Source organism: Salvelinus namaycush, chromosome 10 (assembly GCF_016432855.1).
Source record: "Salvelinus namaycush isolate Seneca chromosome 10, SaNama_1.0, whole genome shotgun sequence".
Lineage (NCBI taxonomy): Eukaryota > Metazoa > Chordata > Actinopteri > Salmoniformes > Salmonidae > Salvelinus > Salvelinus namaycush.
In genome coordinates this window covers 44,870,609-44,888,292 of record NC_052316.1, presented here as the reverse complement: position 1 = coordinate 44,888,292, position 17,684 = coordinate 44,870,609, and the positions used below count along the sequence as shown (strand labels likewise).

Here is a 17,684-nt window from a genome sequence, read left to right as displayed (position 1 = left end):
CCAAGGATGACTTTAAAACAGTTACAGAGCTTAATGGCTGTGATAGGAGAAAACTGAGGATGGATCAACAACGTTGTAGTTACTCCACAATAAAAAACCTAATTGACAGGGTGAAACGAAGGAAGCCTGTACATGCATCCTGTTAGCAACAAGGCACTAAAGTAGTCTTGCAAAAATATTGGCAAAACAAACTTTTTGTCCTGAATACCAAGTGTTATGTTTGGGCCAAATCCAATACAACACATTACTGAGTACCACTCTCCATATTTTCAAGCATCATGTTATGGGTATGCTTGTAATCGTTAAGGACTGGGGAGTTTTTCAGGATAAAAAAGAAACGGCTGGAGCTAAGCACAGGCAAAATCCTAGAGGGAGGAAAACCTGATTCAGTCTGCTTTCCTCCAGACACTGGGAGATGAATTCACCTTTCAGCAGGACAATAACCTAAAACACAAGGCCAAATCTACACTGCAGTTGCTTACCAAGATTGAATGTTCCACAAAATGTGGAATAAGTCAAGGGGTATCGGACACTTTCTGAAGACACTGTATCTACAGCTACGTTATGTGTCACATAGATGCGTTGTAATGTATCACGCCCATGTACAACCACAAAGATGGCTACATCCCTACACTGGATCCACATGTACCATTGCCTTTATGTATATCACATATATCAATATCATATTCACTCTCTTGTCACAATAACACACACACACGTACAGGATCAAAATGTGCCATGACTAAATAAAGCTTGACAATGTATTTTTTTCTTTTTTCAAGGATAGCCAAGCAGTGATATGTACAGTAAATGTTGGAATAATATGAAAATCTTGCTTTGTGTAAATTATTCAACAATTAACTGTTTAATATTAAAATTATGAATACATTTATTGGAGAATGTTTTTCTTGTTATGCTCCTTAGCCTCAGTGTATTTGAGGAATGTGTTTCAGGCATAATGAACTCTTGTGTCCTCCTCATTATGACACTAAATCAGCACATTTTCAAATTTTTTATGTCAGCCTGGTCAAACAGGTCAAGCGTAAGTTCAAATGTAACAATCCCTTCCCAGATGCTACAGCAGCGGCAATGTTTTCCGTTTTGACCTGATCTGCTAGTATCTGCCAGTCTGTTTGTACGGTACTAGGATTTTACTACAGGAGTACAACTAGGGAGTTTTACTAACTATGACAGTGATATGTGGTTTTTAAGATGAATTAACTAACTGTTAATCGCTCTGGATAAGAGCGTCTGCTAAATGACTAACACATAGGTAGAGCAGTGAACAACAGAACATTAGCGATTCTCAAATTCCATGGTTTCATATTCACTTTAGACACTGAACTAAGGTCAGTTTTGCATTTCCAGGGGTCTCCTGGGTGGCGCAGTGGTCTAGGGCACTGCATCGCAGCGCTAGCTGTGCCACCAGACACTCTGGGTTCGCGCCCAGGCTCTGTCGCAGCCGGCTGCGAGCGGGAGGTCCGTGGGGCGACGCACAATTGGCCTAGCGTCGGCCGGTAGGGATATCCTTGTCTCATCGCGCACTAGTGACTCCTGTGGCGGGTTGGGTGCAGTGCGCGCTGACCAGGTCGCCAGGTGCACGGTGTTTCCTCCGACACATTGGTGCAGCTGGCTTCCGGGTTGGATGCGCGCTGTGTTAAGAAGCAGTGCGGCTTGGTTGGGTTGTGTTTCGGGCTCTCCCGAGCCCGTATGGGAGTTGAGACAAGATAGTAACTACTAACAATTGGATACCACGAAAAGGGGGTAAAATACAAAAAAGTTTTGCATTTCCCCCTCCCCTGGTGGGATTCGGAAAGTGTAAGCTGATCCTGAATCTGTGCATAAGGTCGACTTGGACTAACCGGACCAACTGATGCATAAATGAATATGATCATGGTGTGACCTCTATTCAGCCATGTAAATACAGTCCTGTAGAATCAGAGGGGTATTTTCTAAAAGAAGGATTGATGAGTTAAAAAACAACCAGAAATGACTTTTGGTTTATCTGATTCATTAAGAATGCTTAACTTGGTGTGATTTTGGTTGTTTGAGACCATGCCCATTTTAAGCTTATCTTTCAAACTTAAATTACTTCAGACTTTTTAGGCAAGTTACCTGTCTGGCTAAGTCATTCTTTCTGTTTTGTAGTATACCCCTCTGGACTAAACACTGATGTACATCAATGTCAATAGGCCACCAACTATTGACTTCACACTGCACATATACACTGTCAAGCCACATGTGATTCAGAATATGGGTGTGTCACATGTCTATGTTGTTAAGAGCAGTGTTCCCTCAAATGTTCGATCACAAAGTCATTCCAAGTTAGTTCAATGTAGATATCTATATGTAACGGATGTGAAATGGCTAGCTAGTTAGCGGTGGTGCGCGTTAATAGCCTTTCAATCGGTGACGCCACTCGCTCTGAGACCTTGAAGTAGTGGTTCCCCTTTGCTCTGCAAGGGACGTGGCTTTTGTGGAGCGATGGGTAACGATGCTTCGTGGGTGACTGTTGTTGATGTGTGCAGAGGGTCCCTGGTTCGCGCCCGGGTCGGACGGACTAAAGAGAACTGTTACATATATATATGCTGTCTGAGTGAATGCAGTTTTCCACTACTAGTGAACTGGAGCATCTTGTGGACCAAAATCCAATGTATAGAACTGACACGGTCCAGTCCTAATTCTATATCACGAAATATAATTCAAACAAATTCTACACACATTTCTATCTGAAAGTTCAGATATGTTGCCCCTTCCTGAATTGCCACTGAACTTAGAACGACTGTCTTGCTGCAAGCTCTTCATCAACACGCTCTGTATTTTCACACTTAAATACAATAAACAGTGTGTCAATGTAAAGGTCTAATGTCACCACGGAAACCACTTCAGAGCGCACAAGTTCCGCTCAACAGTTTCCCAGATCAGCACAGCGTTATGATGACACAAACAGAGAAACGGACGAGTAGACGACACGAACACAAGTAGAGAAATCGTATCAGAATGATTGGCTTTATAGTTTCAATTTGAATGAACTATTGAAGCTTGTTACATATGAGAAATGATTATAAAGTTATACTCGAAGCTTGTGAAAGCGTATGGAACTGAAAGAGAGAAAAAAATATGCATGAAATGTATGAGTTGATTGTGTAATATTGGAACAAGGCTAGTGTGGCTGTACATGAGTATGCCACTTTGTCCTCAGCTAACATGGCACAGAGAAGCTGAAAAGAGGAAGCTGTGAGTGACCTGTGGTTTGGTTGATTTGTCCTCTTCCCCGTTCATTGTCTTTTTACTGTGCAGAGTCAGAGGACTAACTGCACACACTCGTCAAGAGAACATGGTTAGAACACAACAACCTTTTGGTTGAAGGAATCTCTATACTCTGGTTTCCTGTTGCTTTTTGGTTCTTCGTCTGGAGGCTGTCTGGATAGGGTTTCATATATATATATATTGAAGGTGAGTAAAAAAAAAATTACAAATGTTTTCTTATCTAACTTGATATCATATATCACATCACTTCTGTCCATTGTGTAATAACAGACACATTTTAGCAGAGTCCTTCTTGGACATGAGCAATGTCTGATAGATTTATTACGTTGAATATGTTGAGGTATGACAATTTTTAAAATCGAGCACATGATCAACTGTGATTGCAAAGCCTTCGTCGTCCTTAACATTTCTAATGCTCAGTTTACCCTCCTAATGCTCAGCTAACCCTCCTAATGCTCAGCTAACTCTCAGCTAACCCTCCTAACGCTCAGCTAACCCTCTTAACGCTCAGCTAACCCTCCTAATGCTCAGCTAACCCTCTTAACGCTCAGCTAACCCTCCTAATGCTCAGCTAACCCTCTTAACGCTCAGCTAACCCTCCTAATGCTCAGCTAACCCTCCTAACGCTCAGCTAACCCTCTTAACGCTCAGCTAACCCTCCTAATGCTCAGCTAACCCTCTTAACGCTCAGCTAACCCTCCTAACGCTCAGCTAACCCTCCTAACGCTCAGCTAACCCTCCTAATGCTCAGCTAACCCTCCTAATGCTCAGCTAACCCTCCTAATGCTCAGCTAACTTAACCCTCCTAAAGCTCAGCTAACCCTCCTAACGCTCAGCTAACCCTCTTAACGCTCAGCTAACCCTCCTAATGCTCAGCTAACTTAATCCTCCTAATGCTCAGCTAACCCTCCTAAAGCTCAGCTAACCCTCCTAATGCTCAGCTAACTTAACCCTCCTAAAGCTCAGCTAACCCTCCTAACGCTCAGCTAACCCTCTTAACGCTCAGCTAACCCTCCTAACGCTCAGCTAACCCTCCTAACGCTCAGCTAACCCTCCTAACGCTCAGCTAACCCTCCTAACGCTCAGCTAACCCTCTTAACGCTCAGCTAACCCTCCTAATGCTCAGCTAACTTAACCCTCCTAATGCTCAGCTAACCCTCCTAATGCTCAGCTAACCCTCCTAATGCTCAGTTAACCCTCCTAACGCTCAGTTAACCCGCCTAACGCTCAGCTAACGCTCAGCTAACCCTCCTAACGCTCAGCTAACCCTCCTAACGCTCAGCTAACTCTCCTAATGCTCAGCTAACCCTCCTAACGCTCAGCTAACCCTCCTAACGCTCAGCTAACCCTCCTAACGCTCAGCTAACCCTCCTAACGCTCAGCTAACCCTCCTAACGCTCAGCTAACGCTCAGCTAACCCTCCTAACGCTCAGCTAACCCTCCTAACGCTCAGCTAACCCTCCTAATGCTCAGCTAACCCTCTTAACGCTCAGCTAACCCTCCTAATGCTCAGCTAACCCTCTTAACGCTCAGCTAACCCTCCTAACGCTCAGCTAACCCTCCTAACGATCAGCTAACCCTCCTAATGCTCAGCTAACCTAACCCTCCTAACGCTCAGCTAACCCTCCTAATGCTCAGCTAACCGAACCCTCCTAACGCTCAGCTAACCCTCCTAACGCTCAGCTAACCCTCCTAATGCTCAGCTAACCCTCCTAACGCTCAGCTAACGCTCAGCTAACCCTCCTAACGCTCAGCTAACGCTCAGCTAACCCTCCTAACGCTCAGCTAACCCTCTTAACGCTCAGCTAACCCTCTTAATGCTCAGCTAACCCTCCTAACGCTCAGCTAACCCTCCTAACGCTCAGCTAACCCTCCTAACGCTCAGCTAACCCTCCTAATGCTCAGCTAACCCTCCTAACGCTCAGCTAACCCTCCTAATGCTCAGCTAACCCTCCTAACGCTCAGCTAACGCTCAGCTAACGCTCAGCTAACCCTCCTAACGCTCAACTAACGCTCAGCTAACCCTCCTAACGCTCAGCTAACCCTCCTAATGCTCGGCTTGCTGCTGCCCTCTGTCCTTTTTTTACCACTCTCTCTCTCTCTCCCCTCCCATCCCTTCATCTTCCCAGACTTCTTCACAGTTAAACTCTTTCCTACCTCTCTTCAGCCACTCCGCCCTCACACCTTTCCCTTCCCCTCTTCATCAAAGTCTTCCCTCTCTCCGTCGCCTCTTTTCATCCCCTCCCTCCCTCTCTCCACGGTGCCTCTATCACTTCCCCTCACTGTGTCTGTTCTCTCCCAGCCAGCCCCTATTCAGGAGCCCCTGGGTTTCAATATCTACATCCCAAATGGTATCCTATTCCCTATGTAGTGCACTACTTTTGACCATTGGGCCCTGGTTAAAAATAGTGCACTACATACGGAATAGGGTGCCATTTGTTATCTGTGGTTAGGTAATCCCCAGCAGCTCCCTGATCCGACTCTGCCTGGGATACTTGTTCGTTTCCCCCACCCTCGTTTTCTCTCGGACTCTTTCACTCGCTCACTCGCTCAGCCCAAGTCTCGGTGTTGCACGGCGAGCTAACCAGCTCCAGATAGCCTTCTCTATGGCAGATTCTCCCTTAAACAACTCCTGGCCTTCTTTCTCCAAACTCTGGATGAAACGTTGGTCCTTCAAGAGAGGTAGCTACAACCATCACCTTTTTTCTTTTTTTTGCTACTGCATGTGATTCTCTGTCTCCCTTTCTCTGCCTTTCTCCTCATCACACTTTAAAAATGATGTTTTTGTTGATCTCATGCGTTACGGTGGTCTTACAGTTTCTTCAGATATGGAATCTTGAGGTTTGTGTCTTGTAATTTCAGTTGCATTATCTCCTGGGGTTCTTAATATGGTCTAAACCTGCAATGAAATCATTCTCACTTTTGAAAAAAAAATACATATTTTTTGTTATTATCTTAAACTAATAGTTATATTATATATCAGCATGTGTTTTATATTGATGTTGTATAATGTTTTTTATTTTTTTGCCACAGTGAGGTTTTGTTTATTTCCTTTGGTGTGGAGCGCTCAGTGCTTTCACGTTGTCATAAATGGATGATCAAAGTGCCTTTCTGTCTCTAAGGGATGTGAGATGACAGGTGTTGATGTGTGTCATGCCCACAGATTTCATATCACATGTATACTGAACAAAAATATAAACGCAACATGTAACAATTTCTAAGATTTCACTGAGTTACAGTTCATATAAAGGAAATCAGTCATTTTAAATAAATTCATTAGGCCTTAATCTATGGATTTCACATGACTGGGAATACAGATATGCATCTGAAGGTCACAGAAACCATTAAAAAAAAATCTCGTCACAGGATCTCGTCACGTTATTTCTGTGCATTGAAATTGACATCGATAAAATCCAATTGTGTTCGTTGTCCGTAGCTTATGCCTGCCCATACCATAACCCCACCGCCACCGCCACCTCTGTTCACAATGTTGACATCAGAAAACCGCTCGCCCACACCACACCATACATGTGGTCTGCGGTTGTGAGGCCGGTTGGACGCACTTCCAAATGTTCTAAAACAACATAGGAGGCTTATGGTAGAGAAATGAACATTCAATTCTCTGGCTACAGCTCTGGTGGACATTTTATTATTATTAATATTAAATATTATTAGCATTAAAAAAAAAAATTTTTTTACATTGACCTGTTTTTCTCCCCAGTTGCGTGGTATCCAATTGGTAGTTACAGTCTTGTCTCATCGCTGCAACTCCCGTACGGGAGAGGCGAAGCTCGAGAGCCATGCGTCCTCCGAAACACAACCCAGCCAAGCCGCACTGCTTCTTGAGACAAAGCCCGCTTAACCCGGAAGCCAGCCGCACCAATGTGTCGGAGGAAACACAGTACACCTGGCGACCGTGTTAGCGTGCATGGCGCCCGGCCCGCCACAGGAGTCACTAGAGCGCAATGGGACAAGAACATCCCTACCGGCCAAACCCTCCATTAACCCAGATGACGCTGGGCCAATTGTGCGCTGCCCCATGGGTCTCCCGGTCACGGCCGGCTGTGACAGAGCCTGGACTCGAACGAGGACCGCAGTGGCACAGCTAGCACTGCGATGCAGTGCCTTAGACCACTATGCCACTTGTGAGGCACCTGGTGGACATTCCTGCAGTCAGCGTGCCAATTGCTGGCTCCCTCAAAACTTGAGACATCTGAGACGTGTGTTGTGTGACAAAACTGCACATTGGTGGCCTTTTATTGTCCCCAGCACAACGTGCTGGTATCTTTTATTTCAGCTAATGAAACATGGGAACAACACTTTAAATGTTGTGTTTATATTTTTATTTTACCTAAACAATACATCTGTCACATATCTTTAAAGATGCCAAATGGCTGTGGGCTACACTAGTTCATTTAGCAGACAGACTTGCTTATAATTCCCGTGGCATTATTTCATAGTAAGAAATTTATATATTTTTTAATTACCTTTATTTAACTAGGCAGTTAAGAACAAATTCTTATTTTCAATGACGGCCTAGGAACAGTGGGTTAACTGCCTGTTTTAGGGGCAGAACGACAGATTTGTACCTTGTCAGCTCGGCGATTTGAACTTGCAACCTTTCGGTTACTAGTCCAATGCTCTAACCACTAGGTTACCCTGCCGCCCCAATTGAACAAAGATGAATAAAATAGAAAGGATATTTCCCCCAAACGATTTCCGAGGCAGTGTTAAACAGTTCATGTGTTTCACTATGTTCTGTAGGCGATGGGCTCTCCAACCCTCTTCCAGGGTTCCTAGGCTTATAGGCTACTTTAGTTGTTATACAAACCTTATCAAAACATTGAGGCCTATAGGCTAGCTAGGCTACATGATACATGCGACTATGATTAGAAAAAATGCAAGCACCTTTCCTTTCCTTAGTTTGCACAAACCGGGCATTATTCACAAGTGATGATATTCTCACCCATCAGACTATTCTCAATTTAATCTTTACATATACTAAATATGTGTCAAATTAGATTTGATATAGAATGGGCCATCATCATGCACCTGTCGGAAGAGAAGAGGGACGAGGAAAAAAGATGTCACCTGTATGCACTTGAATATCGAATGGAGGACGCTTTTCCCGCGGTTCATTTTCATGCCAGCCAGGTAGGCTACTCCGGTTTTAAAGTGAAGCAATGTGCTTCATATTAGAATAGTTAAGAAATAAATATAATAGGCCTAGCCTATAGAATGCTGATGGGATCCTCCACTTTTTAATAGAGGCCATCAGAACTCTGTTTTCGCACGCAATTGCATAGCATAGCCTAACCTATCGAAATGTTACACAACATAGGTTTATAGCAACAGTTATTTAATTCCATGCATCAACCAGCTATGAGGTGCTGCCTCTCACTGAAGGCACAAACTCTGAAGGCCGTGGCTCTCGTGAAGTGTTTGATTTGATTTTCTATTGCGATTGCATTGATGTCAGAGTGGTTAGAGGGACAATAGAGCCCTGAGTACCAGGCCATTAGTGACCTAATGAAGGGACAATAGAGCCCTGAGTACCAGACCATTAGTGACCTAATGGAGGGACGATAGAGCCCTGAGTACCAGACCATTAGTGACCTAATGGAGGGACGATAGAGCCCTGAGTACCAGACCATTAGTGACCTGATGGAGGGACGATAGAGCCCTGAGTACCAGACCATTAGTGACCTGATGGAGGGACAATAGAGCCCTGAGTACCAGGCCATTAGTGACCTGATGGACGGACAATAGAGCCCTGAGTACCAGGCCATTAGTGACCTGATGGAGGGACAATAGAGCCCTGAGTACCAGGTCATTAATGACCTGAAGGAGGGACAATAGAGCCCTGAGTACCAGGCCTTTAGCGACTGGCCGTTAGCTTGTTTGGTAGGCTACTAATGACCATCAGCGGCATCCGAATGCAGGTTTGGAGAAGCCTAGTTACCGTGACTCAACTGTCACGTGGCGTTTGACTGAGGTCATGACTCGTGACTACCGGTGTGGTGGCAATAAGATCGTCATAAACAGCCCTAGTTATGATCAAGGATCATTTTAGCTCAAATAGGCAAGTCAACTGCCATATCATGCCTGATTGTATCTGCTTCTTCTTAATTTTGTTGTCGGGTCATGGGTGATAAAATTGACTATGATGACTGTGTAGAAATGAGCAGCCATCTTTGGGGTGTAGTTAACACTGTCAGCTACCTTTTCCTTGTTTATACAGTCTCTGTCAGACAGAGACACAACATTGGCATCTGTGTTTCTGAATGCATTGGTTCATTTGTGGCCCTATCAATATGAAGAGGCTGAGGAACGTCTACGTTGTTTCACATCAATAGATTTTTTTTTCTCTCACCTAGTCAGCTTGGGGATTTGAACCAGCAACTTTCCCGGTTACTGGCCCAATGCTGTTAATCGCTAGGCTAGCTGCCGCCCAACTCAAGGGTTAAGAAATAGAACTACTAAAATGCCATTTATTAAAGGATCAGGTCAAAGTAGAGGAGAACAAATCAGTGTACAGAAACAAACAGGCTTTGAATACTCTCTGTAACCCTTACAACGCAGCGCTTCATACTCAACTATTACAACTGTAGTTAAATGTATTGCTAGTTTGTCAACAGCTCTCACTGGCCCTGTAGAGGTCTGTTGTACTGTGTCTACACGGGAATACAGAACAGACAGACCTGGCTGGCTGTGATTGAGCCTAAGCACTCCAAGAGCCTGGGAGGCCCTTTGTTTAATCTCCCTAGATGCATTAAAGATATGAGAGGCCAACCATAAAAGGCTATGGCTGCTGGTGCTACAAGCCTCAAGCTGAAGCCCAAACCCAGGCAGGTTTACACTTAGCCAGTTGGACCTGGATGAAGCAAACACTTATTCTCTCTCTCTCTGTCTGTCTCTCTCTCTCTGTCTGTCTCTCTCTCTCTCTCTCTCTCTGTCTCTGTCTCTCACTCTCTCTCTCTCTCTCTCTCTCCAATGTTTATGAATGCATTGGCTCGTTTGTGGCCTATCAATTCTCTCTCTGTTTCTGTCTCTCTCTCTCTTTCTCTCACTCTGTCTGTCTGTCTGTCTCTGTCGCCCGCCCGCCCGCCCGCCCGCCCGCCCGGGACATTGTCATTCCTCTGGCCTGAGAGAGTGATTTACGTTAGAAAATACATCCACGTTACACTCAGCAATCACAACGATCATTTGTTGGCCATGCTGTTGGGGAGTAGAGAGGAGCAGGGAGCAGGGCCCTGGTTTATAGCATCAGCCGGCAGGACATGTGGAGTGGGTTGTTTCCAGTCTCCAGTGTGGCTGGGGTTTGTGTGGTCTGGTTTTCCTCTTTCCTGGGCTCAACACTATGGGACGTATCCCCAGTTTAGTTTAACCATAGCGCCTCTCCTCAGACCGGGGCTGGCTGTGTCTGAATGTGTCAACTGTCCAGTGGTCCCGGCAGCCTTTCTACAGATAGGCATCTCTATGAGACTGAACATGAACAGCTCAGAGATCCAACTTAGTAGACTAATAAGACATAATTGGCTGATAGTTAGTGAGTACACAGTAGCTTTGGTCTGATAGTCAGTGAGTACACAGTCTAGCTTTGGTCTGATAGTTAGTGAGTACACAGTAGCTTTGGTCTGATAGTTAATGAGTACACAGTCTAGCTTTGGTCTGATAGTTATTGAGTACACAGTCTAGCTTTGGTCTGATAGTTAATGAGTACACAGTCTAGCTTTGGTCTGATAGTTAGTGAGTACACAGTAGCTTTGGTCTGATAGTTAGTGAGTACACAGTAGCTTTGGTCTGATAGTTAGTGAGTACACAGTAGCTTTGGTCTGATAGTTAGTGAGTACACAGTAGCTTTGGTCTGATAGTCAGTGAGTACACAGTCTAGCTTTGGTCTGATAGTTAGTGAGTACACAGTAGCTTTGGTCTGATAGTTAGTGAGTACACAGTAGCTTTGGTCTGATAGTTAGTGAGTACACAGTAGCTTTGGTCTGATAGTCAGTGAGTACACAGTTTAGCTTTGGTCTGATAGTTAGTGAGTACACAGTCTAGCTTTGGTCTGATAGTTAGTGAGTACACAGTAGTATTGGTCTGATAGTCAGAGAGTACACAGTCTAGCTTTGGTCTGATAGTTAGTGAGTACACAGTCTAGCTTTGGTCTGATAGTTAGTGAGTACACAGTCTAGCTTTGGTCTGATAGTGAGTACACAGTAGCTTTGGTCTGATAGTTAATGAGTACACAGTCTAGCTTTGGTCTGATAGTTAGTGAGTACACAGTAGCTTTGGTCTGATAGTTAGTGAGTACACAGTAGCTTTGGTCTGATAGTCAGTGAGTACACAGTCTAGCTTTGGTCTGATAGTTAGTGAGTACACAGTCTAGCTTTGGTCTGATAGTTAATGAGTACACAGTCTAGCTTTGGTCTGATAGTGAGTACACAGTAGCTTTGGTCTGATAGTTAGTGAGTACACAGTCTAGCTTTGGTCTGATAGTTAGTGAGTACACAGTAGCTTTGGTCTGATAGTTAGTGAGTACACAGTCTAGCTTTGGTCTGATAGTTAATGAGTACACAGTAGCTTTGGTCTGATAGTTAGTGAGTACACAGTCTAGCTTTGGTCTGATAGTTAGTGAGTACACAGTCTAGCTTTGGTCTGATAGTTAATGAGTGCACAGTCTAGCTTTGGTCTGATAGTGAGTACACAGTAGCTTTGGTCTGATAGTTAGTGAGTACACAGTAGCTTTGGTCTGATAGTTAGTGAGTACACAGTAGCTTTGGTCTGATAGTTAGTGAGTACACAGTAGCTTTGCTCTGATAGTTAGTGAGTACACAGTAGCTTTGGTCTGATAGTTAGTGAGTACACAGTAGCTTTGCTCTGATAGTTAGTGAGTACACAGTAGCTTTGCTCTGATAGTTAGTGAGTACACAGTAGCTTTGGTCTGATAGTTAGTGAGTACACAGTAGCTTTGCTCTGATAGTTAGTGAGTACACAGTAGCTTTGGCCTGTAATTCATTTTGAATTACAGAAACACACGTATGTTTGATCAGAAATATTACAGACCATGCAATAGATACAATTGTATGAAAAATAATGTGGTCAAATAAAATAGCATCTCTACACAGCACAAGCAGCTTGTTTGCGTATGACATGGATGACATCATAACAAGTTGCCCGTGGCATCATAACAAGTTCCAAGTCATAACAAGTTCCAACAAGTTTGGTTTGTGACATCATGTGAATATGTGAAGAATCTGTTTTATGCAACAGCAATGTAAAAGAGCTTTCACAGCTGGTCTGGGTTATGCCTGTACTGGGACCTGGCTCTGTACCCACAGGGGGTTGGTGGCACCTTAATTGGGGAGGACGGGCTCTTGGTAATGACTGGAGCGGAATCAGTGGAACGGTATTAAATACATCAAATACATTGTTTGCCGTTCCATTCACTCTGTTCCAGCCGTTATTATGAGCCGTCCTCCACTCAGCGGCCTCCAACCTCATTGGTAGGGTTTACTGGTTCCTCTCATACTAATAACACACTCAAGGATGATTTCTATCTCAGTAAACTGATATCTGTACTTGGCCATATAATACTACTGTCAATCAATCAATCAAATGTATTTATAAAGCCCTTTTTACATCAGCTGATGTCACAAAGTGCTGTACAGAAACCCAGCCTAAAACCCCAAACAGCAAGCAATGCAGGTGTAGAAGCACGGTGGCTAGGAAAAACTCCCTAGAAAGGCAGGAACCTAGGAAGAAACCTAAAGAGGAACCAGGCTATGATGCCTGACCTATTGGCCTATAGGGTTCAGGTATGGGTTGATTTTTGTCTCCCTCTTCCTCACTTCCTTCCTCGTCACTCCTCACCTCTCCACCTGATAGCTGATGTATGGTGAGCGTTCTGGCAAAAATGTCACCCTAATTAATTAGGCCTAAGAGCAAGAATATCCTCATGATGTCTCAAAAGGTTCCTCCGTCCTCCATTCATCATTAAGAGCAAGGCTTTCCTCATCGTGTTTCAAACAGTTCCTCCGTCCTCCATTCGTCATTAAGAGCAAGGCTTTCCTCATCGTGTTTCAAACAGTTCCTCCGTCCTCCATTCGTCATTAAAAGCAAGGCTTTCCTCATCGTGTTTCAAACAGTTCCTCCGTCCTCCATTCGTCATTAAGAGCAAGGCTTTCCTCATGTTGTTTCAAACAGTTCCTCCGTCCTCCATTCATTAATAGCAAGGCTTTCCTCATGGTGTTTCAAACAGTTCCTCCGTCCTCCATTCGTCATTAATTAAGAGCAAGGCTTTCCTCATGTCGTTTCAAACAGTTCCACCGTCCTCCATTCATTAATAGCAAGGCTTTCCTCATGGTGTTTCAAACAGTTCCACCGTCCTCCATTCAGTTAAGAGCAAGGCTTTCCTCATGGTGTTTCAAACAGTTCCACCGTCCTCCATTCATTAATAGCAAGGCTTTCCTCATGGTGTTTCAAACAGTTCCTCCGTCCTCCATTCATTAATAGCAAGGCTATCGTCATGCTGTCAGGGCATATACCTGTAGCACAGAACAGCTAGCTTGTTTTCGGGGGTTAAGTCATCATGGCTATGATTGATTGATTGATTGATTGCTATCTGACATGACAGATGTGTTTTGTTCCTGTGGCAGGATCAGAATGTAAGCCATGTTCTACCCTGCAGCCCTGTGTGAGTGTCTCAGAGGCATCCTCCTTGTCCTCGTCCCTGTCCCCAGCCTCCGTCGCTAAGGACGTCTTCTTCAACATCGCCACTGAGGAAAAGGTAGAAAGGCTTTCTTCTCCTTCTATTTTCTGTCTTTCACACTCAGTGCATCCTCATCTGAACGTGTCAAAACAACAAGCCCTAACTCCTCTCTCTCTCTCTCCACACTCTTTCCTCCCTCCCTTCCTCCCTCCCTCCCTCCCTCCCTCCCTCCCTCCCTCCCTCCCTCCCTCCCTCCCTCCCTCCCCTCAGGAGGATGAAAGTGACTATGAGAACCCAAGCCTGGATGAGGATGTAGACAGCAGTGTGGAGGATCTGCTGGGTTTAAGCTGCTCCTTCATAGACTCAAACTATTACAAAGACCATCAAGGGGTACGCTCTGTATCGGTTGCCACAGAAACCAGCCCTCCTACCCTGGGCTTTCCCAGTAGATATAGAGACAGTCCCCAGCACAGCTCCCAGCTCCATCCCAATCCACATCCCTATCCATATCCCTATCAAGAGACTGAAAACAAATCCATACCCCATCACACTATTGTGGTCACCCAGTTCAACCCTAACCTGTTGCTGTCAGGCAGTGCCATGGACGGCTATAACAGTGAGTCGGTGGACCCTGTGGGTGTGGTGAGCACTATGGTGAATCTGAATGGACCAGGAGGACAAGGAGACATGATGGATTCTGACAGAGAGAGCTTCCCTATCCTGATCAGGTCCATGTCTACATCACGGAGACACAGCTTGGGCATGCCCATGTCTCCCATCGACTTGGGGAGGAGGTAAGGCCCTCTCTCTCCACTCAACTCACAATTTTTATTTATTTTTTGAACCTTTATTTAACAAGTCAGTTAAGAACAAATTCTTATTTACAATGACGGCCGACCAAAAGGCAAAAGGCCTCCTGCGAGAATGGGTGGGATGAATTTAAAAATAATAATAAATACAATATAAATATAGGACAAAACACAGGTCCGTCTGTGTGAATGGTATGGTAACAACCTGTCTATTAGTCTGATTATGTTGAACGTTAATCAATTATATAACTGTCAAAAAAAATCTCATGCTAATTGCTGTAAATTCCTTACATTTTAACAAAACATTTTTTAAATAAAGGTGCTACATATAGAAATTTTGGGGGAATTTTTGCATTGTAATTTCAGAAAACGTCCATAACATATCTGCATTAATAGTGGAATGATAGTGTTTCACAGTGTTACTTACCCGCCAGTGTCGTGATTGGCTGTCCACCAGCTGGTGGACTAAAACCGAAAGTAAAAGGCTCAGGCGAGAGTCTCCACCTTGTTACTGTGAAAGGGGTTGTGGGGGAGGGGTAGATTTGTTTTGACTGCAGACTAGTGCTGTTGCAATTCCCCTAGCTTCCAATTCTAAGAAATTCTAGGTGAAGCACCTTTAATGACAATATAAGTATAAATGACTTCAGCAAATAAGTAAATGACTTCAGCAAATAAGTAAATGACTTCAGCAACAACAACAAAAAATTATAGAATAATAATTATATTTCATGTAACTGTACAAAAAGGCATGTTTTCAGATGATCTCTGTATTTTTTTGGTTTCTTACTTTAACATTTCACTCTCGTGACAACAAATAAGCCCTTTGGCTTCGACTAGAATTATCTCCGGTAACATGAGCGGTTACATCTCAGAGACCAGAGAACTTCTGCTTCTAGTTCTCTGTGTCCTTAAATGAGTTCTGAAAGTTCTCTTGTGGTTTTAGTCTGACACTTCAACACATAACAACTTGGGTTAAAAATTGCAGTGTAGACAAGGCCACGATAAGATAAACGATTAATGAAACACCCAAACACCACAACAGCATACATTTCCTCTTTCATGTTTCACCTTTCTTTCCGCTCTTCAACTTACCCACCTGGGTCCAAGAAGCTTCTAAACAGCGTCTACCCCCAAGCCATAAAACTCCTGAACAGACTATTTGCATTTCCCCCCCCCCCCCCCCCCCTCCTTTTACTCTGCTGCTACTCTCTATTTATTATCTATGCATAGTCACTTTAATAACTCTACCTACATGTACATATTACCTCAACTTACCTCGACTAACCGGTGCCCCCGCACATTGACTCTGTATATAGCCTCGCTATTGTTATTTTACTGCTACGCTTTAATTATTTGTTGCTTCTTATTTCTTCTTCTTTTCTTCTTATCTTCTTTTTCTTAATGCTGCATTGTTGGTTAAGGGCTTGTAAGTAAGCATTTCACTGTAAGGTCTGTTATACCTGTTGTAACACCTGTTGTATTTGGCTCATGTGACAAATAACATTTATTTGATATGTAGCCCTTTCCTGCAGTCAAATGACTTAGCGGCTTCTTGTGTGGAATGTTATTCATATTTTTCATAATTAATCAACATTATTTCAAAAATCCGCCGAATATCCGGTGTTTCTATGTCAAACGGTTTTGTTATATTTCAGTTTTCTATGATGTAATATTGGGATGCAAACTCAAAATCGGATACATTTCAACTGTATCTGACATGGTACAGGTGTCTTCCTTTTTTAAAGTCCATAACCATGTGTGTGAAGTGTATACTTTTGTTTCTAAGTAGATTTGTTTAAAACTACCCAGAAACACTCTGTGTGACCCTGATTTAGCCCGCTGCAGTACATTGAAATAGCCATTGCATTGTAGAATGAGTCATCTGCGCTGGTGGACATCATTTTCACGTTCTCATAAGACATTTACACTTAATAAATGTCATTTTCACGTTCTCATAAGACATTTACACTTAATAAATGTCATTTTCACGTTCTCATAAGACATTTACACTTAATAAATGTCATTTTCACGTTCTCATAAGACATTTACACGTAATAAATGTCATTTTCACTTGCCGTTTTATTTTAGGCACCAAAAGCCACCCTTAAATAATAACAAGTATTACAATAGATCAGAGTCTTGATATATCATGCAAAGTTGCAATAACAACCATGTACATGTCTTTATGCTACTACTAGCATGAACAGCTCCTACATATGATCCTCTGTGGCTCAGTCGATAGAGCATGGCGCTAGCCACGCTTGGGTCACGGGTTTCCATTCCCGCTGGGGTCACCAATGCAAAAAAAAAAAAAAAATGTATGCACTTACTACTATAAGTCACTTTGGATAAAAGCTAGTGGTGCCCGCTAAATGGAGTTGAATCATCTCTCTCTATAGGCTGAGCCTGGACGCCATAGACAGCGATGGAGAGAGGGATGACTCTCTCCTCCGACCCTCCCACCTACAGGCCTTTATATACCCAGGATGCCCTGAGCAGGAAGTGGAGGAGTCAGATGGGACAGACCTCTCCAGATCTGAAGCCAAGGAGACAGAAACGGTATTGATGCCACACCACGGCCATACCTGGTGTGTTTGAACATTGCACTCAGCTTGGAGAGCATAAACATATGTTTAAAAAAGAAGATAACTAGTATAGTATGCACTAAGTACTGTGATTTCACTCTTCTCTACAAAAACTCAACAAAAGAAAGAAAATAAGAATATGTTTTCAATCAACCAACTTGGTAAAATAAAGGTAAATAACATATAAATAAATACATTATGTCTGACATCATTGTAGGAGGAGTGCAGTCGGTCTGGAAGGACATACTCCAGAACAGAGATTCTGGCCACAGATGAGCGTGTTCACGTTGCACACGTGTCTCGCGTGGTGGA

General features: G+C 43.6%; 1 protein-coding gene across 1 annotated transcript in view; it reads left to right on the top strand.

The window, feature by feature from the left end:
• The first annotated feature begins 13,158 nt into the window (after window positions 1–13,158).
• The window catches only part of LOC120054362 (A-kinase anchor protein 13), a 12,359-nt gene continuing 7,833 nt past the window's right edge, over window positions 13,159–17,684 (top strand). The window contains exons 1-5 of the mRNA XM_039001773.1: window positions 13,159–13,165; window positions 13,926–14,056; window positions 14,249–14,772; window positions 17,187–17,346; window positions 17,590–17,684. The exon at window positions 17,590–17,684 is cut by the window's right edge and continues 23 nt beyond it. Of these exons, the coding sequence (XP_038857701.1) occupies window positions 13,159–13,165; window positions 13,926–14,056; window positions 14,249–14,772; window positions 17,187–17,346; window positions 17,590–17,684 (917 nt within the window). The remainder of the gene's footprint in view (window positions 13,166–13,925; window positions 14,057–14,248; window positions 14,773–17,186; window positions 17,347–17,589) is intronic.